The 27,464-nt window shown below is 38.8% G+C and overlaps 1 protein-coding gene across 1 annotated transcript; it reads right to left on the bottom strand.

The window, feature by feature from the left end:
• SPTSSB (serine palmitoyltransferase small subunit B) lies at window positions 1-26,949 on the bottom strand (the record flags this gene model as incomplete). Its single annotated transcript, XM_082839904.1, has 3 exons — window positions 26,902-26,949; window positions 17,423-17,519; window positions 1-263 (listed from the first exon to the last, which is right to left on the bottom strand). Exon 3 carries the CDS (start codon window positions 229-231, stop codon window positions 1-3), a length of 231 nt encoding a protein of 76 aa, XP_082696030.1. The 5' UTR covers window positions 232-263; window positions 17,423-17,519; window positions 26,902-26,949.
• Between the last annotated feature and the right edge of the window lie 515 nt (window positions 26,950-27,464).

The raw sequence follows: 27,464 nt of genomic DNA, 5'->3' as shown, positions 1-27,464 counted from the left end.
TCAATTAGAAATTGTACTGTGATAGCCACACATTTTGGAGAAAAATTCCCAAGCCAGGCGAATGTGGATTGGGATAAAAACATAGGCGGTGTATACCACCATAGCAAAAATGGTTAGTAAGATGGTATTGAACATGGATCGCTCCCAGGGCTCCAAGACAGCACAGCAGCTAATGATTTGGTATTGATAGTAGAGCCAGGAGAAATAGTCCTTCACACGTTTAAAATCCATGGCTGGTTCCTTCAAGCTGCAGAAAGTCTGTCCTGTTAAAAAAGGTAACAGATTAGAAGAAAAAAAAAAATAAGGCACTAAACACAGAATCTTCTGATATTTTCATGATCTCAGCATGTCAAAAATTTTCAAAGAATGTTAATGATCATTGAGTGAATTACTAATAGGAATATTATATGGAAATAATAACAACATATTAATCACAGGAATTAATAATATTGCCATTACTACTAATAATTACTACTAGAATGAATAGCAATAATATTATTAACAGTGACATCTAAAAATAATTGCTAGTAATAACTCTAGTGATAATAATATCTACAGTTGAGTCTAACCACATTTTCTTTAGCCCTGTACATTTAGAGAGATAAATGTGAGTTTTCTATTTCCTACAGCATATATTCTGGTAGAAGGTTAAAGAATAGTGTGCAGAAAAGAGTTAATATAGCAAACCTGAGGCTGCTATTTTTAGAAGGGTCCTTGGCTGGCATCTGGGAACTTGGCTTTTGGAATGTTCTTTCTGTTCCCTAATGGATAAGGATGATTCACTATGCCTAGACAGTGCAAACACTGTAATTTATGGTGAATACCTGCTTTATTCTGGGAGTCTGGAATTTTTGTAATTGCCAGGCAAGGAGTGTCCATGTGAGCAGCCCCAATAAAAACCTTGGTGCTGAGTCTCTAATGGGCTTCCCTGAGCAGAAACATTGACATGTATCACTGCAGTTTTTGCTGGTAAAGAAAGAAGCACACTTGGTGTGTCCACTCATGGGAGGAAGAGAACATCTGAAGCCTATAAATGGATTTCTTCAGACTCCAACCGTGTCTGTCTTCCTGACTGATCCTGTTGTATATCTTTTTGCTATAATAAACCTTAGCTGTGAGTGTGAATATATGTTGAGTCCTATGAGTCTTTCTAGTGAGGCACTGGACATATAGATGGTTTTGGGACCTCTGAAACAAAGGTGAAGCCCAAAGTGTACCTTTGGGTGGTCATTTGGTTTTTGGGTAGAGAACTTATGAAAGCCATATAAAAATGTTTTGTTGCCCTCAGATAGGATCACAGTTAAAACTATGTGGAAAACCTCCTAGAAGGAAGGGCATCTATCATTTCTTTTTTTTTTGATATACCAATTTTTTTTTTTTTTTTTTTTTTTTTGCGGTACGCGGGCCTCTCACTGCTGTGGCCTCTCCTGTTGCGGAGCACAGGCTCTGGACGCGCAGGCTCAGTGGCCATGGCTCACGGGCCCAGCCGCTTCACGGCATGTGGGAACCCCCCGGACCGGGGCACGAACCCATGTCCCCTGCATCGGCAGGCGGACTCAGCCACTGCACCACCAGGGAAACCCAATATACCAATTTTTATTTATTCATTCATTTCTTAAAGATTCTTGGGAAGATTTTGCAGACAGAGACATGGTGGGTGTCCTTGGGGAGACAAGCTGACCTGTACCTGTTGTGCTTACTCCTAGGAGTATCATGGTGCTACATCATCTAAGTCCACCTCGATAACTTTTATTATTCAAATCACAGTTAAATATTTTTGAAGATCATTCCTGTGTTCTGACCTGAATGTATCTCTCTTTTATTTGATTCTCTTTTGAGTAAAAGCACGATGTTTTTGCTCCTTAAGACCGTGGACTCAGGCTATGGGGAGACTCTCATGATCCTAATGCCTGGCACAGAGACTGTCATCAGTAAATACTTGCTGAACAAATGAGTAAATGAATGAATGACAAGTAACCAACTTAAAAAAATAATTATAAATGACTCACAGTCCCGACCTAAGTGGGATATGGTAGGCTATTGCTGACTTTCAATAACTTGGCTTTGATAGTAAGGAACCCTTTCTGACAAGGAAAATTTCCACAAAAACTTCAAGTGGGAAAGTCTCTGTGTTTCCAGGTCATGCTTATTTGTAATAATGGCCAGAGTAATCCAAATAAGTAGAGAATACCTTTACTTAGTCTCCTAGAAGCCAGAGTGGAGACAAAGTAATTGGATTTGAATGGTTTGTCCTGGCAGGTGGACTTCAGTGAGAAGTTACCTCCAATGTTCTTTTTCACTCCTAACTCTGGTTGCAGAGAAAGAGCAAAGGTCAAAGGTTTAAAAGAAAATGAGTGACAGAAGAAGTGATAATTTCAGTGAACAATATTATCCAAGCAACCAAGACCTTCCACTGATAGGCTGAAAGAGAGAAATTAGGAGGTATCCCTATTTGAGCTTTTAGGCTGTCCCATGAGACAACTGTATATTTCAAACTAAATTTAATTTTTAAAAATCTTATTGATGGATACCCACACTTGCTCCGTCCTCTTCATTACCTAGACAGAGTTTGGGGTGGCGCCAGGTAACTGATCAGGAGTGTGAGAGTCCATTCACCAGGTATGAAGTTCCAGACTGTGCTGGGTGAAGGTGGGAGAATGATGGCTCAGACAGGCCCAGACCCACCTCTTAGAAAGCTTGGTCCAGTTGGGAAGACAGGTAGCAACCAAATAATGTACACAAATATATAATTATCTACTGTATTATGCCCTAAAGGGCAAGAGCAATGTATAAGGGGCTGTGGGAAACCTAATCCAGTCTGAGTATGTCTCTGGGGAAGAGATATTTGAGATAAAATCCAGGAGATGATTGTGAATCTAACAGATAAAATGAGTAGTCAGATGGGGAGACTGGACAAGACATAGGGATCAACTTGTGTTTGTGCAAAGGTTAGGGGTGGGAAGGAGCTTGATAGGTGGTCAAGGGAATGACCAGAGTGAGGCCAAGTGCCCTAGGGCCTTAGCTGAGTGGGCAAAGTATTTTGTCTTGATCCTATGAGTGAGGGGGCTCCAAAGGTTTTTAACAGGGGAATGCTGTGGTGGGTTTGAGAGGATGAGCCTTTAAGATCATATGGACATGTTGCCTTCCCTGCATTCTAAAGCCAAACTGAAATGATTTTGAATACCAATCATTTCAGTAAATCTGTGCCTCTGCTGTCTCATGGGCGTTACTCATTCAGAATCAACCATATACTGAAAATCTGTTTAAAATATTCTTAATATTCTTTTTACTTTTATAAATGAGATAAATTACTCATTTAGAAACATCATTGACTTCTTCTCTCTATATTTTAGCTTTTAAAAATCTACTAATTAATTGCCTGCCTATTGCTTTCTCTTCAAAAATTAAATTTCTTGCTTGAGCAGCCCCAGTGGATACCTTGACTGCATCCTTGTGAGGGACCCTGAGCCAGAGGCCCTAAGCTAAGTTGTGCCCAGATTTCTGAGCCGTAGAAACCGTGAGGTGGTCAGTGTTCATTGTGTTAAGCTGTACAAATCAGTCAGTCAGTCAAGGAGATGACAGTTCTAAAGCAGACCAACATGCATTACACCAAAGCTGGATACCTGGTAAGAACTTGGTCACATATTGCTAACAATTTAAAGAATTAAGATTAAAAAATTTTTTTCTTGCCCATTTCTACAGTACGCTGGATCATTTCCCAGCCCTCTCAGTAGTCAGCTCTGACGTGTAAAAAGTACTTTATTGTCACATCTCACTTCAGTCTCAAGTAAAAGAGTCAATAAAAAGCATTGATATCCCCCTTTTCGTTGATTCTTTTCCCCCTTATTAATGAAAAGCAATTTTAAAGATTATCTATTCATTGTTTCTCATCAAAAGGTGAGAGGAGAGTTGGTTATTATTGGTAAATCATCTGCTACAACCTATTGTTAGAATATGCACTATATTGAGGTTCTGGATTTGCTTCAGTAATATGTTTTACTTCCTTTTGAGTCCATTTTTAAGTCTCCTGTGACAGGGGTCCCCAATCCCTGGGCCGTGGGCCACTACCGGTCTGTGGCCTTTTAGGAACCAGGCCGCACAGCAGGAGGTGAGCAGCAGGCAAGCGAGTGAAGCTTCATCTGCAGCTCCCCATTGCTCTCCACTGCTCCCCACTGCTCCCCAATGTCACATTACTGCCTGAACCATCCCCCACCCCACCCCCACCCCCGGGAAAAATTGTCTTCCATGAAACCGGTCCCTGGTGCCACAAAGGTTGGGGACTGCTGTCCTATGGGACAACATGGAAGATTTAAGACAACCACTTTAGACAATTTAAGATGAGTAATGTGGGAAGGAGAATTCATTCATTCATTAAATAAGGGTATTTTGAGTATTACTATGTGGTTTTCTCTTAGTAGTAACAGCCTCAGAAGGAATCTGTTCCAAAATGGCATTGCAGACAGGAGATGCTCTTCTAGGCAGCAGCAAACTGGACCATGTAACAAACATGCAGTGACGAGGGGCCAGGAATTAGCACTAAATTGGGGGAAAGGGCATGGAAAAATGCTAAGGAGGAAACTAGGAAAAGAGGCTGAATTTGAGAAATAAGATGACAAAAATGGCATGAAATTAATTATTCACAGGTAACCTAGAGCTAGATGACAGCAAACATCTTAATGTCTTAATCTTTCACAATCAAATGTGAAATTAACTTGCCCTTAAAGACCTGATGGCATATCCCAGTAAAGCTAAACAAGAGACTTAAAATGCTTACTTTATTCAAGCACACCACACTTCTCCTTGTTTTTAATTATATGTTTTTTAAAAGGTGATTTCCCGTATACGGAAAAGAGGGAGGAAGTAGTTTGTTTCTTCTCCTTCTCCTCCTCCTCCTTCTTTTAATTTTTTCTCTAAACTTGGTGATTTTTAAAACCCTCTTAAATCTTTAATGAGTTTGTGCATTCAAAGTTGACACTGCCTAAGCACATTGTGGTATGTCTTCGGTGGTACAGTGGCCTGGATGGGTTTGACTCTTAACAGCTGAAGCTGTGTGGTGATGCCTTCAGGTGACTGGGGAGGGTTGTGAGCCCCTGTGGGACACAAAGCGGGTGAAGCTCTCTGTAAAAAGTGGGGGTGAGGCAAGGGCCAGCACTGTTACCTGGAGGGATGGATACTGAGGCCTGAGGAAAGGCTTTTTCTGGGTCATTGTTTGTTTGCTTGTTTGTTTTTTAATGTTCCTTTTTTTCTATTGATGTATAGTTAACTTACAATGTTGTGTTAGTTTCAGGTGAACAGCACGATGATTCAAGTTATATGTGTGTGTGTGTGTGTATTCTTTTATAGATTCTTTTCTCTTATAGGTTATTACAAAATATTGAATACTGTACTATACAGTAGGTCCTTGTTGGGTATCCATTTTACATAGATAGTAGTGTGTATATGTTAATCCCAACCTCCTAATTTATCCCTCCCCACCCCCTTTCCCCTTTGGTAACCATAAGTGTGGTGTATATATATATATATATATATATATATATATATATATATATATACCCCAACCAAACTATATATACAATGGAATGTTACTCAGCCATAAAAAAGAATGAAATAATGCCATTTGCAGCAACATGGATGGACCTAGAGATCATCATACTAAGTGAAGTAAGTCAGACAGACAAATATCATATGTCACTTATGTGGAATCTAACAAAAGGATACAAATGAACTTATTTGCAAAACAGAAATAGACCCACAGACATGGGCCATTGTTTTAAAAACAGGATAACATCTCCTTCTTCAGGAGGATCCATGTAGTACCACATTCTAATATGCTTAATGGACTTGATTTATCAGGGTTTCTCTTGTAATAACAACAGAAACAATTTCTGTTTTCATAGGATTATCTGTAGCTTAGAAAGTGCTTTTTATTGCATTTTCATAATGGGTTTGGGACTAAGGACAGGCATTGGTTCAAGTTCTGACTTCTCCACTTGCTGAGTATGTGACCTTGGCCCAGTTACTTAAGTGTTCTGGGCCTCAAGTTCCTCATCTGTAAATGGAAATAATAATCCTTTATGTTTAAGGCTGCTGTGAGGATTAGCAAAAATGCAAGCAAAGCATCAATTAAAGGGATTTGTATATGGAGGAAATACATAGATAGGAAGATGGAATCTAACTGGTGAAAGGCTTTCCCTCTCCCCCACTTCCTTTTATTTATTAAAAATAATTATTACCATGCTGGTAATCGCACCAGGAACTGGAGATACCATGGTGACTGAGACAGTCATGGCCATTGCCCCCAAGGATTATCATTCAGCTGGATATATTCCAGAAATATATATTTTAGACAATATTTACCACATGTATTAGGTAGCTAAAGTGGAATCCTAGAATATTAGCAGCTGGATGGACCGTAGAATCCCCTAGACCCAATCACTCATTTTAAAGAAAAGTACCAAGACTATGAGGCTAACATTAAATTGATATTAAATTGGTTGACATCAAATTGGTTTGTCAAACTGAATTAAAGTGACTCGACTATTCCAGGTGGTGAATTCCCTGTGTTTCGTGAATTGACATTGGATGAAAGAAGCAAAAATTCCAATGGAGGTTTTCTGTGGTCCTCAAAGTTGATCAAGGACATTGAAATCAAGTGTGTAGGTATCTGGAAGACTTCAGCCTCACCCTCTCTCAGTTTCCCCAGGCTCTACTCTTCTCTTACTCAAGACTCTTTCCTGAAATCCCACTGTTCAGCTTCTCCTCTAGTAAAATGAAGGTCTGGCAAAGTCTTCATTTATTGCAAGTATTACTGGGAACTGGCAAAGGCTAAGGTTCTTGTTAGTAGTGTACAACTTAGCATGGATAAAAGACCCGAATAAGAGTTTTGCCAGGTTGGGGGAGAAACGGAGGAAGGAAGAGATTATTAGAGAAGGATTATGAGAGTCTTGGGAACCAGAAAGAGAGAGAGTGATTTCTAAAGGGAACCCAGTGAATGAATGGGGGACACTGATCGTAGAAAACAGTGAGGACTTGGAATTCCCCTAAGAAGTTATCTCATAATTGATTGGAGAGTAAGTGGCTATTTTTTATTTCTGAATGTCACTGAATGTATTTTTCTCTCACTAGATTTGTGTACAGTGGGGAAAAGTAAAGTTTAATCTCCTCTGTCACAATGAGAAGGTGAATTCCGGGGACTTGTGATCCACATTACTCAGGGGCAAGCCTTTCTTCTGGCCTGAACAGAGAAGAAGGTTAGAATAAATAGAGCAATAAAAAAACCCACATGCTCTCATGAACCCATGTATATGAGTCATGAAATGAGAACGCTGTGAAAGGGAACGTGCGGGGCGGTGGCGAAAGTAGAGACTGGGCTTGCTCAGGAGGCTTTTTGGTTTTGGTTCTCTCCATGGGAACAGGAGTGGTACAAGGTTAGGCAACCACAATGAAAGATGAGTAGCAGAGGATTTGTTAGGGTGGCGCTTTCCTTGGAAATACTGCAAACGACTTCATCCTGCAGCCCTCCTCTGCCTAAAGAAAGTACTCCAAATTATTGGATTTTCTAAGGAAGGGATTTCCCTTTCTAAACATTAGCTAAAAATGAACCTTCCCTCCGGAGGAGGGGAAAAAGACTTAACACATTTTGGTTTAAATTTCCTTCTAAAATGTCAGAATCCGGGGCTGAAGAGAAAAGTCAGAAGGATTTGCAACTGAATTTGGGTTAACTCCTTCTCAACTTATTTTGGAATTCTACGTCAATCACCCAGCTTTTTTTGTGCTTCATATTTGGAACTTGGAAACCTGAGAAGGGGAAAAAGTATCCTGCCTGCTGCTGCAGAGAGAGATGCTGTATCTAAAAAGAGACTGTGTCTGTACTCGGAAGTAGCTTTCTTTGGAAAGAACTCAATAGATTTACTCAAGTTCAAGGCTTCCTTTAATTAAGGAATTCATTTAAAGAAGGAGCAGAGTGATGTCCTTCCAAAGAGTACAGTGTGAAAAAGGGTGATAAAAACGAGTAAATTTACAATGGAGGAGACTGATAAGCGCTACCTCAGCCAGCTGATCAGGGCCACCATCAACAGTGATAACTCATGTTGGTAGTATGTATCCATGATACGATGGCATGAAAATGGCACTTTACTTCTTTGGTCTTCCTCCCCCAAACCCACAACCTCAGTCTAATAATGAGAAAAAACATCAGACAAATTTTAACAGAAGAGCATCTTAAAAAATACCTGACCTTAAATTCTCCTAGTACCTAAAACTCTCAAGATCATCAGAAACAAGCAAAGTATGAAAAATTGTCACAGCCCAAAGGAGCCTAAGGAAACATGACCATTAAATGTAATGTGTAATGGATGGAATCCTGAAACAGAAAAAGGATTTTAGGTAAAAACTAAGTAAATTTGAGTAATGTATTGGCTTTAATAATAGCATACCAACGTTGGCTCATTAACTGTAACATGTGTCATACTAATGTAAGATGTTAATAGCAGAAACTGGGTGCAGGGTATATGGTAATTTGCTGTATTATCACCTCAATTTTTTCATAAGTCTAAAAATGTTCTAAACAATAAGGTCTATTAAAATTTTTTGAAGGCAAAAAAATAATTAGGAAAGTCTTGAAAGGTCCAGAGTTACCCTTATTCCAAACTCCAGTGAACTTTGCTTATGCTGTTCTGCCTTTCTGCAAAACTCTTCCTCATAACTTTGAACATAATTAAATAATAGTCTTCCATAAAGGACTGGCTTTCAAATATTTTCAAACACAATAGAGATGAAAAGTACATTTTACTTTTGATCCAGGGTACATACACGTACACATACACATACATATACCCATATAACTGAAATAAACATCTCTCAAAATAATACTCTGCACGTTGATATCTTATTTCTTATTCCATTCAGTTTCATTCTGCTGTGTTCTATGTTATTGTCTTCATTCACTACAAAATACCAATCGTGAGCTACCATATCGATTTCTTAACCCACCAATTGCAACCTGCAGTTGGAAAAACCCTCCTTTAAGGCTTATCTCAACTGCTAGCTTCTCCAAGATGTCTCTGCATTGTCCAGTTTGGCAGACACTAGTCACATGTGGCAATTTAAATTTTTTGTGCTCATTAGCCACATGTGGCTTGTGGCTACCATATTGGACAGCACAGATATAGAATATTTCCATCGCTGCAGAAAATTTTATTGGGCAGTGCTGTGGACTCTCTCCATCTCTCACTTGGACTAATGAAATAGCCTACCAACTTGTCTCCTTTTCACCTTACAATCTTCCATGCTGCTGTTGCAATTAACTTTCTAAAATTATAGATTTATTTTTCTGCTTGAAATACTTCAGTGGCTCTCCATTTCCTATGAAATGAAACATTCATGTAAGGCCTTTCACAGTTTGATCCCTCCACCTCTCCTGCATCATCTCTGAACTCTCCTGCTAAATGCCATTCACTCTTAAGCTTCCATGTTTTAGTTCATCCTCTTTTCTTTTCTAGAAATATTTTTGTGCCCCTCTTCTTTTAGATAAAATCCTATTCATTTTCAAGACGTAGCTTCTGTGTTCTCTCTTCTATGAAACATTCTCAGGTCAGGAAGACCACCCTTCCAAGGAATGTGTATTGCTTTCTTTTATGGGTTACCATTGTAGCTTTTATACTGTATTATAATTAGCCATGTACAGTGTTTCCCCATTAGACTATGAGGTCTTTGAATACTGGCAATATGCCATGGTCATCTCTATATCCCCAGTGCCTGGAATGTGGGATACTTATACACTGGCTGGTGGGCTGGTTGGCTGACTGAATTGTAAGGCTGTAGAAGGTAGGGACCACACTTGTACTTATTTAATATTCCCATAGCACAATGTGGGGTACATAAGAGGTACTTATGAATTCTCATTGTCTGCTTTCAGGCAATAAGTTTTAGACAGATTGTTTTCTAAGTACTGTCAAATTCAGTACAATTTTTTGTAGGATGTTTTTTTGTAGGATGAAAGGGAGCTGGTACTGATAGGACAAATACTTTTAAAGTTTCCAATACTGTTGAAAGTTCATGGACTCTGTGGGGGAATTAAAAAGCACTTCTATAGTGGTTTTAAATCCCATTAAAATGGCTTTTTACAAGGGCTTACTCTAGGTGAGTAAAAATTTAAGATCGGTAGAAAAGTGGTTCTAATGGAAAAAAATCCCAGGATGAGAACATCTGGAGACCTGAATTCTATTACAGCTTTTTTTCCTCTTCATCTTTTCTTCTCTTCATCTTTTTTATCTTTATTTCTCTTCATTCATTCATTCATTTTACTTTGTGTCCTTGGGCAAGTTCCAAAGTCTTTCTGGGTCACAGCTTCTCTGTGTAAAATGAAGATAATTGATAATTGCTTCTAAGTCTGTCTCAGTGATATGGTAAGGAATGTGGGGATAGTTTGTGAGCTCTTTAGAAATATTTGTAAGAGTCATAATGATAGTAATAGTAGTGTTTGTTGTTCCTTGTGGATTGGTACAACTTTAAACTACTTGCAAGATTTTATTATAGAGTCAAAGGGTCTTCATAGAATATTCTATAACAGTTACCTCAACAATGGAGTGCTTTGGACATTTTACAGGGAAAAAAAACCCCTCAGCCCTTATTTGTTTGCTGAATGAACTTCCTGGTACATTGAGTAATAATAACAAAACAACACATGTATATAACCATTAACACAAGCCACTATTTGAAAGACATTGCAATCTTTACACAAATCTTTAAATGTGTGTTGGGCAGGGCCACCACATTCCATTGTGTGGGCTGTGCACTGCACAAACTTGTGTCATGGTTCTTGGAGACCTGATCACAAACTGCTTCTTTATGTAAACACAGTTTGATTCACAAAGATACAAGTTTGTATGATTAAAGGAAAAACCTCACATTGTGTCTATGTACAAATCAGACACAACAATAGTTTATTGGCTTCCCAGTTTCCAAATGTCTTGCTCTAAGTTTTCTGTGGGTGACTGTAATGTTTTCTGTGTCTCACAGAAGGTTCTATTCTTGCTTAACATTTTCCAGGGAATTTCCTTGTCATCTTAGAATACTCTCCAGTCACCCTTTGGCAAGCAATTCTTCATGCTGATACTGAGGTGAATATTGGAAGTCAGACCAGAAGTGATGGACTTGAAGTCCAAGTCTTTAGAGAGAGCTAAAAGAACCAACTTAAAGGTTTGTGATAAATCAAAGCCAGAGAAGCAAATCAAACAACCATAGGGCAATTAAGGAACTTTCTTTACACATTCATGAATTGCTTGCACAATTTATAGACTCCTCAGAGAGGAAAAAACAAACAATTGTAAGTCAAAGCATGCTTCTGCTTTTAGGCAGCTAAGTTACTCAATGTTTTATAATCTTAGAAGTGAGTTACTGAAATAGTGTACTAAGAGGAAAAAGTCTCACCAACAATTTAGCCAAGTTGTTGGTATGGTGTTGGTTTGAGTAATACACAAGAGTAGAGTGTTTTTGTGGAGATCTGAAACAACCTTTTGGCCTCCAATTTCCATTAACACCAACAAAAGCGGAACAACAGAAAACATGTACTTCTAGTCCAACTATCAGCTGAGGCCGCTGGGCATCACAGTGTGTGTTGAGTAACTGTAATTTCAAAGCAGTCCTGGTGGTTTGGCATTTTATGACAGACTCTAGAGGGATTTATGAATGAAGGACTTCTGGCTGGGAAAGGAAACTTGGAATTTGACTTTAACAGAAAATTTCATAATAGTTTAGGAAATACCAAATTCACGTTAGATCAATTTCAATGTTGTGTGGCTATCAAAAAGGAGATACATATAGTGAAATTAAAAATGAGAAGCACATAGGTTAATGCTGAGTAGATGTTATGAATAGGAAGAGAAACTTGTAATAGGAGAGGACATATCTTTCCTTTTTCCTGGTGTCCTGTCATTGACTCATATAGAAACAGGGCAAGGGGAATTCCCTGGTGGTCCAGTGGTCAGGACTCCGTGCTTTCACTACCAAGGGCACGGGTTTAATCCTTGGTCGGGGAACTAAGATCCTACAAGCCAGGCAGCCCAAAAAAAAAGAAACAGGAAAAGTATCCTTCTTTATTCCTGCCAATTTGGGAGTGGAGAGTAAGGCTTTCAGGTCAAGATTTTAACTGTAATGTCATTTCCTAGGATGAACCTCTTTATTACTATTTTTTTTTTTTTTAAAAAGAAAGAAAAAACCCATTATCCTAAGGAAAGAGGAAAGAATATAGCTTCTGGGTGGCTTTTTCCTTCTGTAGATATTGTTCCCAAGGGCTGCCAATTTGTTTTTAGAGGTAAAAAGTGAACAGAGTTGCAACACTAACAGTGGACTTAAAGATGTTAATAACCGTTTAAATAGGGGGATATATGTATACATATAGCTGATTCACTTTTTTATACAGCAGAAACTAACACAACATTGTAAAGCAATTATACTCCAATAAAGATTAAAAAAAAAAATAGAAATGGAGAGAATAAAAGCAGACCAAAAGAAAAAGTCATTAAATGTATACACATGTTAAAGCGCATTATTCAAGATAGCCAAAAGCAACCCAAATGTCCATTGGCAGATGAATGTATAAACAAAATATAGTATATACATGCAATGGAATATCATTTATCTTTTAAAAGTAAGGAAACTCTGACACATGCTACAACATGGATGAACCTTGAGAATGTTATCCCGAGTGAAATAAGCCAGTCCTAAAAAGACAAATGCTGTATGATTTCACTTATCTGAGGTATCTGGAGTAGTCATCTCATAGAAACAAAGTAGAATAGTGGTTACCGGGGGCTGGAGAAAGGGAGAAATTGGGAGTTGTTCATTGGATGTGAAATTTCAGTTTTGCAAGATGAAAACATTCTGGAGACTGGTTGCACAACAATGTGAATATATTTACCACTACTGAGCTGTACACTTAAAAATGGCAAAGATGGTAAAATTTTATGTTATGTGTATTTTACCACAATTTAAGAATTTTAAATGTCAGTGAATGACTCTAAAAATTAAGAAGGACTGAAATTTAAAAATACAATTTAAAAGTAGTCTGAACAATATTTTTTAAAAGTCATTGAGAGAAAAAAAAAAAAGTCATTGAGAGTCTCAGGACTTCCCTGGTGGCTCAGTGGTTAAGAATCTGCCTGCCAATGCAGGGGACACGGGTTCGAGCCCTGGTGCAGGAAGATCCCACATGCCGTGGAGCAACTAAGCCCATGTGCCACAACTGTTGAGCCCATGTGCCACAACTACTGAAGCCCACGCATCTAGAGCCCATGCTCTCCACAAGAGAAGTCACTGCAATGAGAAGTCTGCTCACTGCAAGGAAGAGTAGCCCCCGCTCGCTGCAACTAGAGAAAGCCCGCACGCACAGAAACGAAGACCCAACAAAGCCAAAAATAAATAAATAAATTAATTAATTAAAAACAAAAAAAGTCATTGAGAGTCTCAATTTGTAGTGGGGCATTACTAGTCTAGCAAAATTGCTTGTGAGGTTCCAGTTGGGAACCTCACAATTTACTTTTCTACTGTTAGAATTTCTGTTAGTAATTTACTTTTCTACTGTTATTACAAACCCCTTTCCTGGCAACTATGTGCCATGTACGTCATAACAGTTCTGCCTTTCTCTTTTCTTCCCCAGCTCTTTGCCATCAAAACTACACTTTGGTAAAGGAAATACCTGCTTACTGTCTGTTCCTAAGGACTCAATTTTCTCAGAAGCTAGAAGCCTGAGCACAAAAAAATCAAGATTTTGTCTCATCCCTGCCTATTGTCATTATATTTCATATGTCTTCAGAAATAGAAGACTTTTTTTCCCAAGGAGGAGTTTGAGGGCAAGGAAGGTGAGTTACTGCAATACTGATTTGTCAGTTACTGCAATACTGATTTGTCTCATACCTGCTGAGCACTTGTTCCCAGTGTTCTGCCAAAAGAAATCCGGTTGCATAGGCAGCTGGTCAACCAGGACTCTTCCAATAGTATTTTCTAATACTAATTTTCTAGGTTGTGTTTTTTGCAGTTTTTTTGGATAGCATTGAATAGATTTGCTCATAAAACTTTTTATTGTTTTTGTTTATTTTTCTGTTCTTCTTCCTCCTCCTCTTCCCCCTCTTCCTTCTCCTTCTCAGTCTTCTGGCCTGTTCTTTATTTCTTATTACATTGTGTGGAAGGCTTCTGGTGATGAGTTCAATGTTTTTGGTGACCAGCAACACTGAACTTTCATGGGTGTGATTTTTTTGTGACAATAGTAAGACAGCCTGTTGCTTTTTTACTGCCCTCAACTGACCTGCTTCAGTATCTCAGTTATTACTGCTTTTAGGAAAGTGAGTGGAGAGCTAGCCTGACTCCAAGGGTCATGGAGATAGACACAGCACTGTTGAGGTGTTCTCTCTGCCAACCCCCAGATCAAGGGACATTTCCCTACTGGATTGGTTAGCATTCTAGGTCAGCTAGTTTCTGAGATGGGGCAGAGGGAGGTGAGAAGGGAAAGGCAGGAGTGATAGAGCTATGTCAAGACATGTCATTGCTTTTAGACAGTTAAATTAATTAGATTTTGCAATCTTGTACTTAGAAATGAGTTACTTAAGTGAGATAACAAAAGAAAGAAGTCTCAATGACAATTTAGCCTAGTGGATTTCTCATTCTCCTGGTCAGAACGGCATTGACATATTATGCTGGCTTCATTCTCTTTCACCTGCTCCCAGGTACATGGGTACCTGCATGCTTCTAGTGAAAAGTGGAAAAGGGCTGAGCTCCAAGATTATTCTTTTAAATGAGTAACAATTGTTCATTTCCTAAGAACTTTGTTGATTCTCAAGTAAATGTGGAGATGGCTAATGGCAACTGGGCATATTAAGAAAAATATTTTCAACCAATAGATTTGGAACCAATTTAACTATACACTCAAACTGGGTGAGATGAAATGTTCTTTTCCCTCTTTGAATAAATGTGGGTTTGTTTGTCAAGAATACCAGAGGGGGCTTCCCTGGTGGCGCAGTGGTTGAGAGTTTGCTTGCCGATGCAGGGTACATGGGTTCGTGCCCCGGTCTGGGAAGATCCCACATGCCGTGGAGCGCCTGGGCCCGTGAGCCATGGCCGCTAAGCCTGCGTGTCCGGAGCCTGTGCTCCCCAACGGGAGAGGCCACAACAGTGAGAGGCCCGCGTACCACAAAAAAAAAAAAAAAAAAAAAGAATACCAGAGGAAATCTGCCAAGATAGAAAAATATTTGGGTTAAGATATTGTAGTAGGTTGAATGGTGGCCCTCCAAAAGATATGTCTACATCCTGGAACCTGTGAATGTAACTTTATTTGGAAAAAGTGTCTTTGTGGAAGTAATTAAGTTACAGATCTCTGCAAAAGCTCATCCTGGATTACCCAGGTCAGTCCTAAATCCAATGACAAGTGTTCTCAGAAGAGAAGGCTAGTGAAGACAGAGGCAGAGATTGGCGTTATGTAGCCATAAGCCAAGAAGCCATCAGAAGCTGAAAGAAGGAAAGGAGAATTTTCCCCTAGAGTCTCTAGAGGGATTGCAGCCCTGCTGATATCTTGATTTCAGAATTCTAGCCTCCAAAACTATCAGAGAATAATTTTCTCTTGTTTTAAGCCACCAACATTGTGGTACATTGTTACAACAGCCCTAGGAAATGAATTCAGATCTCTTCCTTAAAACCACTAGAATTGTATAATGTGGAATTCTCTTAAGGGGACAGAAACAGCATTTATTAAGTACCACTGTGGCAGGCACTGGCTAAATGCTTAACTTAAATGATTCCAACTTTAAAGATGAAGAAACTGAGGCCCAGAGTCTCACGGTGACCACATGGGGAGCTGGGTGAGAAGCCTCCCGAGAGGCAGTGTGGTGAGTAGTTACGAGCTCTGGCTCTGGATCCTGTCTGTGTTTGACCCTGGCTAAGTTGCTCAACCTCTCTGACTCAATTTCCTCTACTGGAAAAAAAGGAATGATAATAGAACTTCATTCATACAATTTCTGGGAAGATTAAAGGATGTAAAGTATAAAGAATAAAACATAGGAAGAAGGCCTAAGTGAATGTTAACTGTTATGATCATTATACACTATACTAACGTAATATTGCTAAGCCTATGAATACCAGACAAAGAATAGAAGAGAATGAGATCATTTTTAAGGCAGAATGTGTCAACTTTATCAGTTGTTAAGATCGAAGCCACTTTAAGAGAGATTATTCTTCAGAATGTTTACTCAGTTCTGGTGTGGCTATCACAGAGTAGATAAAAAAGTATATTGCCTCATTTCAAAGATGAGGAAACTGAGACTCATTACGTTTTTGTACTTCACTACTGTCAGAAGCCAAGGGGGAAACAACACTGAGACCCAGTCTTGGGATTCTCTCACTCCAAAGTGCTCTTTCTATCATGCACATGACTTTATAAATGCTTTACAAATGCTAAGTGTCCAACAAGTATTTTTTGAATTAGAAAAATCAAGCCTCATTATCAGTAACTTTAAAGTAATAGTGGAGCTTCCCAAACTATTCTGAACTGAAGAAATTGTTGCCAACTGTTTCAAAACCATAAATCTCTTAAAATATTGCAGCAAAAGAGAAGGATTAAGAAACAGAAGATAAATCTGTTTCTTTTTGTCCACACCCTCTACCTTTTCTTTTTTCCCCATTTGCTATAGATTTAATAAAAGTGGGTAGGTGGCTAGTGGTAGTCTAGGTTTTTTCCACTCTATTTCCTTTTCTTTCTTTCTTAAAAATAAAATAAGCAGAAAGAAAGTGAATGTCCCATATGAACACTGACCAGGCTTACTTTCATTAACGTTTTTTAAGAAAATGTTTTCAGTGTATCATATTCCTCTCTTCATTTGTCCCATCTGGTTAGCTAAGTACTTTTTGAAACATTTACTCCTTTCTTGTATCAGAGGTCTTCCAGGATAAGATACTGCTCCATTTAAATAAAAAATGAAGGATGCCGAAACAGAAGCAGTTTTAACCAGCAAACCCATAAATAAGACAGTAGTTAGTGCTATGTAATCCTGACACTGGCACTTGTACTGAAATTGGCCAGAGGTTCTTAACCAGGAGGCCAAGAACTTGGTTGGGGGGCTGGGTTGTGGAATCTGTGAACCCCTTGAAATGTTTGCGAATTTTGCATAAACATTTTTTGGTATACACTTCAAAGGAGCCTGTAATGTCTATAAGCTAAGAACCACTGTTTCAAGGCCTCATTACTAAAGCGAATTGCCACATTTCACTCCTTTGTATCATCTTAAATGCCATTATAATATCAAGTGTATCATAAATGTTTCTTGGTTGCTTAAGCAAGAACCAGAAGCTTCATCTTGTTAAAGATGTCATCTTATAGGCAAAAGGGGCAGATTTCTAAAAGCGAGACTCTATGATATAATCAATCAGAAGAATCTACCTGCCTAGAAGGGTCCAGGTCTGGGTTCTTGTCCTTGCTTTCCTGAGGAATGATTCTGTGTGTGTTACTTCTCCTCTCTGGGTTGCAGCTTCTTCATCTGTGAAATTAATATTTGAATTAAATAAACCCAGACGCCTTCAAACTTTAAAACAATTCTATTCTGTGTAAAAGATTATTAAACCTCTTAGAGAGATGATCTCCCACAAAATTTTAGAATGTATTATAAAAACAAAGCATCACAAGCTAGCCTTATTTTAAAATTTATTTTTAGAGAAGTTTAGTTTGAGGACATGCCATCGGCTAGTGATTTCCCAATGTGCTCTGAGGGCTATAAGGTGCCACATTACCGTCTGTGGCAGGGTTGAGGAGAGGCCCCAGATGGGACAAAGAGACAGAAGCTAAGAGGCTCACATCTCACATCTCACTTCTATCAGAGTAGCCTGCTTTTAATCTGCTTTATACACTAGGTTTCTGGGTGAGATTTTGTTTGTAGAAAGTGTTTCATAATTTTAATTTTCATAATTTTAATTATTTAAAATAAATTTTAATTATTATTAAAATTTAATTGTTGATATCTATGTGGGGGAAAAAAAAGGAAAAAGAGATTAGGTTAATCACTGTATTTAAACATCCATCTTTGAAAAGGCACTGGAAACAGTCAGAAGCCCTAAGCCTTGTTTCCTATTTTGTCATTTATTAGCTGTGTCACATCAGGCATGTAAGATAGTCTTTCTGAATCTTTGTTCTCAAATATAGAATGATGATAATATCTTTTCCACAGGATAATTGTAAGAATTAAATGAAATAATATTTGTGAAAGTGTTTTGTAAATGGGGAAGCATTATAAAGATGGTGAGTGGGTCTTTAGTGGTGAGCTCCAGGGCTCTGCATTTTGTCCTGACCATTATAGCATCTTTTTCCATCTGAATTATGTCATAGAAAGTAAGGGTGATCAAATTTGCAGATGAACCAAAGTTATGGGGTGGAGTTCTAAAAGACTTAGCAGATTACAGAGTCCCAAAAATGACTGAGGGTAAAACTTTGGGAAAAATACAAAGTCTTGTTCTTCAGTTCAAAAAGTCAATCGTCCAAGGGTAAGACAGGGAAAAATGTGGCCCATGATCAGTTCAAATAAAAAAGACTAAGGAATTTTACTTGACTTCAAGTTCATTATAAGCCAATAGTGTTGTGAAATGGTTGACAAATAAGTGATCCAATTGTCTTAATCTGTTTGGACTGTTATAACAAAATACCACAGACTGGGTGACTTATAAACAACAGAAATTCATTTCTCACGGTTCTGGAGACTGGGAAGTCTAAGATCAAGGCGCCAGCACAGTTGCGGTCTGGTGAAGGTCCTCTTCCTGTTCCTAGCTGCCACCTTCTGGCTGTGTCCTCACATGGTCTAAGGGACAGGGGATCTCTCTGGAGCCCTAAGAACACTAATGTCATCATGAAGGTCCCATTCTCGTGACCTAAGCACCTCCCAAAGGGCCCACCTCCTAATACCATCTCCTTTGGTGGTTAGGATTCAACATATGAATTTTGGGAGGACACATTCAGACCATAGCACGAATATTCTTATATATTTATAGAAGTACTGTGCCACCAGCTCTTGGCTTTGATTAGCATCCTTCTAGCTGCTGAAAATAGTCACTCCAGCAAGTTGAGCACATCCTCAGGAAGCTAGATGGCGAAAATCTGGAAGGTTTCCAATGGGAAGCATTGAAAGAAGATTTTGGGGGAGGGACATATCAAGGAGGTCTTAAAAGATCTAAGAGGTTTTAAATGGTGTTACAAGCTATTACGGAGGGAAAGGTTTGGAATTGTTTTATTGTTTTCAGAGGTTAATCGCAGGAAAACCTGGGGAATTCCCTGGCGGTCCAGTGGTTAGGACTCGATGCTTTCACTGCGGTGGCCTGGGTTCAATCCTTGGTCGGGGAACTAAGATCCTGCAAGCTGTGTGGTGTGGCCAAAAACAAAAACAAAAACAAAAAACTCAGGAAAAACTTTAAACAGTAAGAGTAATCTAAAGGGGAAAGTGTTGGCTGATTGAAGTAGTGAGAATTCCATTAGGGAACTGTTCAAACAGAGTCTAGACAGCACCTTCTGAGGGTTGCTACCCATCAGAAGGAAGGGTTTAAGAAGAGATTACTAAGCTTTCATCACATCTAAGGTACTACTTCTATAATAGCATTCAGTATCCCATTGGAGAATGATTTGCTTCATTAAATTTTTTTCCATAATAAAAGAATATGGATTTTGAAATTGGCAAACTGGAGTTTGCTATAGTGTGTTATTCTGGGTGTTGTTTAACCTCTGTAAACATCAGTTACAACATCACTAACACAGAGATGGTTAGTTATTTCTGTGTTGTTGTGAAGATTACACAACATTGGTAAAGGATGCTTAATGGTGCCTGGTTTTAGTAACAGCTCAAAGCTGGTAACTTTTATCACAATATTATTTGTTCCTCTTATTTTCTACATGCATTTTATTTCTTCTCCTAAGAGATTCCTTTCAGGTGACTCTATTGAACCCATAAGACGCAAATGATGTAAGTAGGTAAAATGGTGACTCACATGAGTCTGGGAGAAAGAATTTGCCCTATAGGTCATGGGGGTGGGGAGAGGGTACCATATCATCTGTTTTGTGTTTGCATCAGGGTTTCCTCTTAAATGGAGGAAACCTGTGGAACAACATTTTTGTCCTGAATTATAACCTGCTTTTCCTGCCCATCAAGACCAGAACTAGACCAACCTGACTGATTTTTTTCTTTGTTTAAAGTTTTAGACAATAAAATATCCTATTAAAAATTTAATGACTGGGACTTCCCTGGTGGTCCAGTGGGTAAGACTCTGAGCTCCCAATGCAGGGGGCCTGAGTTTGATCCCTGGTTGGTGAACTAGATCCCACATGCATGACACAACTAAGAGTTCGCACACTGCAACTAAGAAGTCTGCATGCCACAACTAAGAGTCTGCATGCTGCAACTAAGAAGCAGTTTACTATTCTTAGAAGAAGATAAAAACATGAGATTCCCCCATGTTTGGGGAAGAGGCCAAGAGAATTCTCTTTAATAGGAGTAGAGGGAAGTATTAAAGTTACTAGGTTTCCATAGATGGTCACAGGTTAGCATTTCATCTTATTTAGAAGGTAATAGATAAACAGTGCATGTGAGGAGGCACTAGGATAATTCTGACTAAAGATCTTACGCAAAAAGAGGATTATCAAACTTTCAAAAGAAGCAAAAAAGACAATATAACACTCTTAGGTTTAGATAAGGCTTGACTTCAAATAAATTTTTTTTTCCATTTTTCTGTCTTCTTCTGCATCAGTGAACATTTATTGAGCATGACATTCTGTGAGGCACAAGTATGTTCCAGAACAGAGATGAACTGGCACTTTGGCTGGTGGGTGTGAGAGCAGTAGAGGTATTACTGCCCCAGAAAAATTGCTTTGGACGTGCCGTCTTGAGCTTTTTTCCTTCTTTCTTTTTCTAGTCCTTCAAATTTTCTTGTTCAATATTCTACTTATATTCATTCCCAAATTCTCTTTATAATCTTTTCAGAGATCTTGAACCCAAAGTGATAACTTTAGTTTAGAATTCCTAATGGACATCCTTCGATCTTATAATAGAGCTGAAAGGGCAGGGATGCAATATTTGAGTAGCAAACAGTCACCCAGGAAACTGCCATTCTGTATCGGTAATAATAGTGGATATTTATTGAGCAACTTATGTTCCAGAACTTTATATGTATTACCTTAGACAGTTCACTTAACAACATTATAATAGAGGCACTATTTCTATACCCATTTTACAAATGAGGAAATTGAGGCATTGGGAAATTTCAATATTAACCCAAAGTCTCACAGTTAATGTAGAGCACACACTCTTAATTACTACTCCGCCAGGCTGCCTCTCTATGCAAAGACCTCTGGTTACAACCTGGCAAATCACCGTGCATGCATGCATCCATCCATCCATCTATCCATCCAATCAAATATTCAGTAAGCATGTACTAGGGATATAAACTATGAATAAGACTGACCTACTCACTCTCCTCAGGCCACTTTCTAGAGAAGAGGAGAGACAATTACACAAGTGTCCTACACAGTGCAATAAGTGCTATGATAGGGAAGTGTAGGGTACTCTGGGGCATAGAAAGAGGCTCTAACCCAGCCTAGAAGGGGATGTCAGGACAGGCAGGTCAAAAAGATGAACCAGTTTGCAAGGCAGAAATAGAGACACAGACATAGAGAACAAATGTATGGACATCAAGGGGAGAAAGGAGGGGTGGGATGAATTGGGAGATTGGGATTGACATATATAAACTAATATGTATAAAATAGATAACTAATGAGAACCTGCTGTGTAGCACAGGGAACTGCACTTCGCTGTACACTAGAAACTAACACAACATTGTAAAACAGCTAAACCCCAATTAAAAAAAAAGTTCTGTCTTCATCACGGTGTGTGCTTTGACTATTTTGTAACTAAAAGCATATAAGGTAACCTCAAGAAAGAAAGGTCTTTGAAAGGTCTTTGACCTTTCTCAGGAAAGAAAGGTCGGTGTTGTTCCCCCAGTACTTGGCACATAGTGGCTGCTCAATTAAAATCTGTTAACTAAATGAATGAGAATTCTAATGCTCCATAATAACTCCTTTATAACAGGGAGGTTTTTGACTTATTTCTAATTTGATTCAAATGCTTCTCCTCAAGCCTGAAATAAATGTTCCCTTTTGACTTAAAAAAAAAAAATCAAGTCCTTGCTCCCTTTTAAGCCATTTTCTAAAAGTTCTATTTCAGGAGATCTGCCACACCCATTATATTTTACTAGAACAATGTGTCCTCAGGTATCTTTTAAGCCAGGTGCCCTGAGGAGAGATTCTAGGAAGGTCTGGGAAAGCAGAGGCTCTCTGGTTGCTTTTCTCCTTTGTTCCAGTTGATCTGTGGGGTTCCGTGCTCTGTTACGTAGCTCTGAAAGATTTGTTCTCCTTTCACCTTTCCAGAGTGTCCTGGAAATTTTTCTTTCTCTCAAACTCTCCCCCACCCTCTTCACTCTTTCAAAAGGTGTTAGCTTTGGGAAAGTGGTCCTTAATTATTTACCACACAATCCGCTGGCAGACTACGAGAATCCAGGGCAAAGCAAGAGAGAAAGGCCACAAGAAAACTGAAAGCCCAGGCTAATGATTTCCCATAACAAGAATTTTTGTTGTCATAAGGCGGTGTTTTATTTAGGTTGTAGTTCTTTAGAAAAGACATGAAGTTATGTCTTCCTTGTGCTTGCTTGGAATGTTGGGGCTAATGTAATATTTTCTTTGGTGAAACAGCAGTAAATCCAAGGTAGTAAAACAATGCTGACGGGAAGGGGAAACCAAAGCTCCTGGGGGAGAAGTTAACTTGGAGCAGGTAATCCTTATGGCCCATCCCATACGTGACCTTTATATTATCTAATTACATAATTTTACTTCCTAGCCTGATGCCACAGTTTAAAGTTGTACCTCGTTCCCTTCCCTGCTTAGTTTTTCTCCAGAGCCCTTATCTCCTACTCATACACTGTATAATTCACTTAAAAATTATGTATTTATATGACAGCCCCTCTAGAATTTGAGCTCCTGAAGGGTAGGAATTTTTGTCTGTTTTGTTTATTACTCATCCAGGGCCTAGAATTGTCCTGGTGCAGGGTAGATGCACAATAAATATGTTGAATTAAAGCATTATTAATCCGAATCAAAGCAATATCAATAAGTAATAACTATGATCAGGTTTTTCCTACATGTACTTAATTTATAGACAACTGGTTGGACATTTAAAATTAATTTTTAGAAATCTGACAAGATATGACAATAGGATCTCTACAAAAGCTTTGATGGTCGAAAACTGCGTGAAACCCATTTTCATCAGCATGGTATGCTCTTCTAAACTTGTGCATGGAAGGATAAACTTGGCCTGGAGAGAATGGAAAATCTTGAGGTTTCCTGATGCAGGTAGACTTATTTGAATCCCTAAGGCTAAAGGTATACTTTGGCTCAGTGTACTCATAACTGTTGCTGGCAACAAGTTCAAGTGTTGCTTATACCCCCATGAAACTCAGACTCACTAATTTTATATTCCCATTTCTGGACAAAGCATTATCATCCAATTCCACAGTTCTTTACAGGATCAGGTAGTTTATGGGAACACAAAATATAGAAGATGAATAGAGGAGAATATTAATTATTTGGGAGTTTCTATATTTGAGATTATTATAATCACTGGAGATGCTTCCCAGCAGTGACATGTCAGTGTGTTCTGAGTACTACAGTGGCCGCTCCAGCTCTTCCTTTACCCCCAAGACTTCTACTTCCGGGCCAATCTAGTGCAAGTGAAACCGGGTTAGTCTGTGTGGCAGACAAGTACACTTTTGGCTGAGATTCAGGTACCCTCCCTCTCTCACACATTGTGGCCTTTTTCAACAACTGGCCTAAAGAACTGATAAAGAACTAGACTTATCTAGAAACAGGAGGAACAGCTGGCCTCGCTGAGCTTGGATTAATATAATGAGTGGATGAGTCCCAAAAGTTAGGGCATTGCAAACAAATTCTCTATAGGACTGCATCAATGACATTTGACATTTCTAAACAGAGAAAAGCTTGGGCAGGTGTGTAAACATATACAAATCATATAATATGTATCCCCTGTGTCACTCAATTATTTCATCTATCTCATGTGGCCCTTAGGAAAGATCTTCACATAAACTATTGGTCTGGTGGTACATGAAGATTCATGAACTCCAAGTTCTAAACCCACATGTTCTTTTAACAGCTTTATTGAGATATAATTCAAACACCATACAATTCACCCAAAGCACACAATTCAGTGGTTTTTAGTATACTCAAAGTTATGCAACCATTACTAATCAATTTTAGACCATTTTTGTTACCCCCAAAAGACACCTTGTACCCTTTAGCAGTGGCTCCCTATTCCTGCTCATTGCCACCCCCATCCCCTCCAGCCATATGCAACCACTAATCTACTTTCTGTCTCTATAGGTTTGCCTATTGTGGATATGTTATATAAATGGAATCACACAATATATAGTCTTTCACTTAGCATAATCTTTTCGATGTTCATCCATGCCATAGTACATATCAGTACTTTATTCCTTTTTATTGCTGAATAATATTCCATCGTTCCATTCCATATCTCATTTTATCTATCCATTCATCAGTCAATGGATGCTTGGGTTATCTTCACTTTTTGGCTATTGTGAATAATGCTTCAGTGAACATTTGTGCACAAGTTCTTACAGGGACCTAGATTTTCAGTTCTCTGGGATAATACCTAGGAGTGGAATTATATGGGTTATACGGCTGGGTTATATGGTAACTCTATGTTCAACTTTTTGAGGAACTACCAACTTATCTTCCACAGCAACTCACCCATTTTACATTCCCACCAGCAATATATGCTGGTTCTAATTTCTCCACCTCCTCTCCAACAATTATTATTTTCTTCCTTTTTGATTATAGCCATTTTGGTTGGTGTGAAGCGGTATCTTGTGTTTTTGATATTCATTTCCCTAATGACTAAATGATAGTAAGAACCTCTTCGGTGATTTGCCGTTTGTACCTCTTCTTTAGAGAAATGTCTAAAATCTCTTGCCCATTTTTAAATGGGTTATTTGTCTTTTAGTTGTTGAGTTTTTCCTCTTTTGCATTAAGAATGCGGGATGGTTGGAAGGAGAGCCTCAGATCTTTCACATGCTCTTGCCTAGGGTAGAGCTTCTGCAACACTGGTGGTGGATGAGATGCTTGTGGCCTGCTTTCCCAGGGATATACCATAGCCCTATGCTGGGATCTAGGCTGAGGGGGAGTCCTGTGTTCTTGGCTGTACCCCCCCTCAGAGTGGAGCACCATCACATCCAGGTGGAATTGGCAGGGAAGTGAGTTGTGGTTCAAAATCCAAACTCTTGCTGTTCTTATGGAAATGTAGTGGATTGTCTTGAACAAAATTTTCTACATTTGTTGTTTTTCCTCAGGACAATTTCTAGAGACTAAATAGTTGTGTACCTACAATTTTCAACCGTAATTTTAAAGTTATAGTATTGTTGTTTTGCTAAGGGGTGGGTTCACAGAGCTCCTCATACCACCATTCTGGAAGTTGAGTCCCATTTGGATAATTTTTAATGAAGATTTTGCATCTTGTATACTTGGTGGTGAAATAGTTTATGCTGACATAGTAGATATAGAATTACAAAGGACAGTTTTTTACAAAAGTATTTGCAAATTTACAAACAGTGGATTAAGAAAACCAGTTGAAGTTGAGAATTGGTTGACTTTCAACTTCATATCCACTAAATTTCTAGAATGCCCACCCATTTGGTTTGATGAACCACTGTTAATTTATTGTTATTAAATAGTTGTGTAGAAATCTTTGGGTAATGAGGGTGACAGTACATTTCATATGTTTGTTGTTACTCTAGTAATCTATGTGCAAAACCATCACAGCCATTGAAACAGTCATCAGAATGATGCCTGTTTTAAAAAGCATAGAAATAATTTAGATGTGAAAATCAAATTATTCAAACCTCATTAGTTTTATGCACTAATCTAAAAAATTCACAAGCAAAACGGATCATGTATTTCTTAACTTTTGTTTAATTCAAAAGAACTACTGGGCCACAAAGTCTTGTAGAAAAACAATTTTCCCAACTTCCCTGGTGCATTTATTTGTAGTTTTAAGGCTAAGATTTACATTTAACAATTCTTCAAATTCTTTATTTGATCAAGGGCTGGGTTCATATGTTCATTGCCAACCAGTTGAATGTCATTTTAGTTGAAACAGATCTAGAATCTCTGCTCTTATCTAAACCCTTCTTTATTATACCACATCCCCACCCGCATGTCAAAGTTATCTATATGTACCTTTCTCCTTGGGTTTAGAAGTCTAATTACTTATAAATGAACACAATCATCTTTAAGAAACTACATCCTGCGTAATAATCATGAAAAAATGTTAAAATGTATTCCTTGTTGGAAACTCTTCACTTTTTGGTCAGTTGACTTGTGTGTATTATTGGCTCAAGTAGCAAAAATAGGCAAAAAATATTGTATAAGAGCATGAAACAAGATAAAGATGAATATTTAAGAATGAAATCAAGCACCTCCCAATGACATGTCTCTGAATAGTTATTACTGAACTATACAAAGATAAATAATGAAAGTAATTAACAAAGTAATTTTCTCTTCTTTTGGCTGGGAAAGTTTTAATAATAAAGTTTGACTTCTGTTGAGTGAAACATCTTAGTTTCTAACATAGTTAAAGGCAAATGGAAAAGCCCATTCAATTCTTAAAATTTTTAACGCAGTTAAATAATAAGCTGGTACATTGCATTATGGCTTGGTATTATTTTTTCCTTATAAAGACAGGAATTCTATCCTTCTAAAGCTACTTTACAGTTCAAGCAGATATTTGGAAGATGGAAGATGCTTACCTCCCAGTTGGGTGTATCTCCTTGCGGCTTAGGTGAGCACCAGTGCTTTGGCTTCTCCCCAACTGCTGCGAGCTTCCCACTGCGCTGGGCACCTCGAGGCTCCAAGAGTTAGGTGTTCGGCCCCGCCCTCTGCACTATTGCTAAAACTCCAATTCTGCCAGACTGATTCCGGTGATTAATTATTGACAAAAGGAAAACACTCCCAGGCAAACTTGTGTCCAACCGCACTGCTCCCAACGACTCCTTCCAGAAGAGAATGCCGGCTGCACCACTCCCCTCCCCCCTTGCTCTATGGTCCCAACTTCCCACACGCTGCCACTCTCAGTCCTGGGCGACCAGGCTCGTCCTCGGAGGAATGCAGCCCAGCGACTTCTACATTTTAAAATTTGGTTTCCTGTAGCTCGTTAGCACTTCTCCGGGGAAGAGCCTCTCAGGAGGGGGTGCTTTCCGGATGCAGGGGAAGCCGGGGCTCTGAGAGCAACGGAGCAGGCTAAGGCGTCGCTGTCACCTCCGGCTGCTGCAGTAAAACCCCGAGTCGCGGCGGGGATGGGCAGGAGGGGGTG

The sequence above is a fragment of the Leucopleurus acutus genome (assembly GCF_964270905.1).
Source record: "Leucopleurus acutus genome assembly, chromosome: 5".
In the NCBI taxonomy this organism is placed as follows: Eukaryota; Metazoa; Chordata; class Mammalia; order Artiodactyla; family Delphinidae; genus Leucopleurus; species Leucopleurus acutus.
The sequence above is the reverse complement of the archived record's forward strand: the minus strand, read 5'-3'. Positions and strand labels throughout refer to the sequence as shown.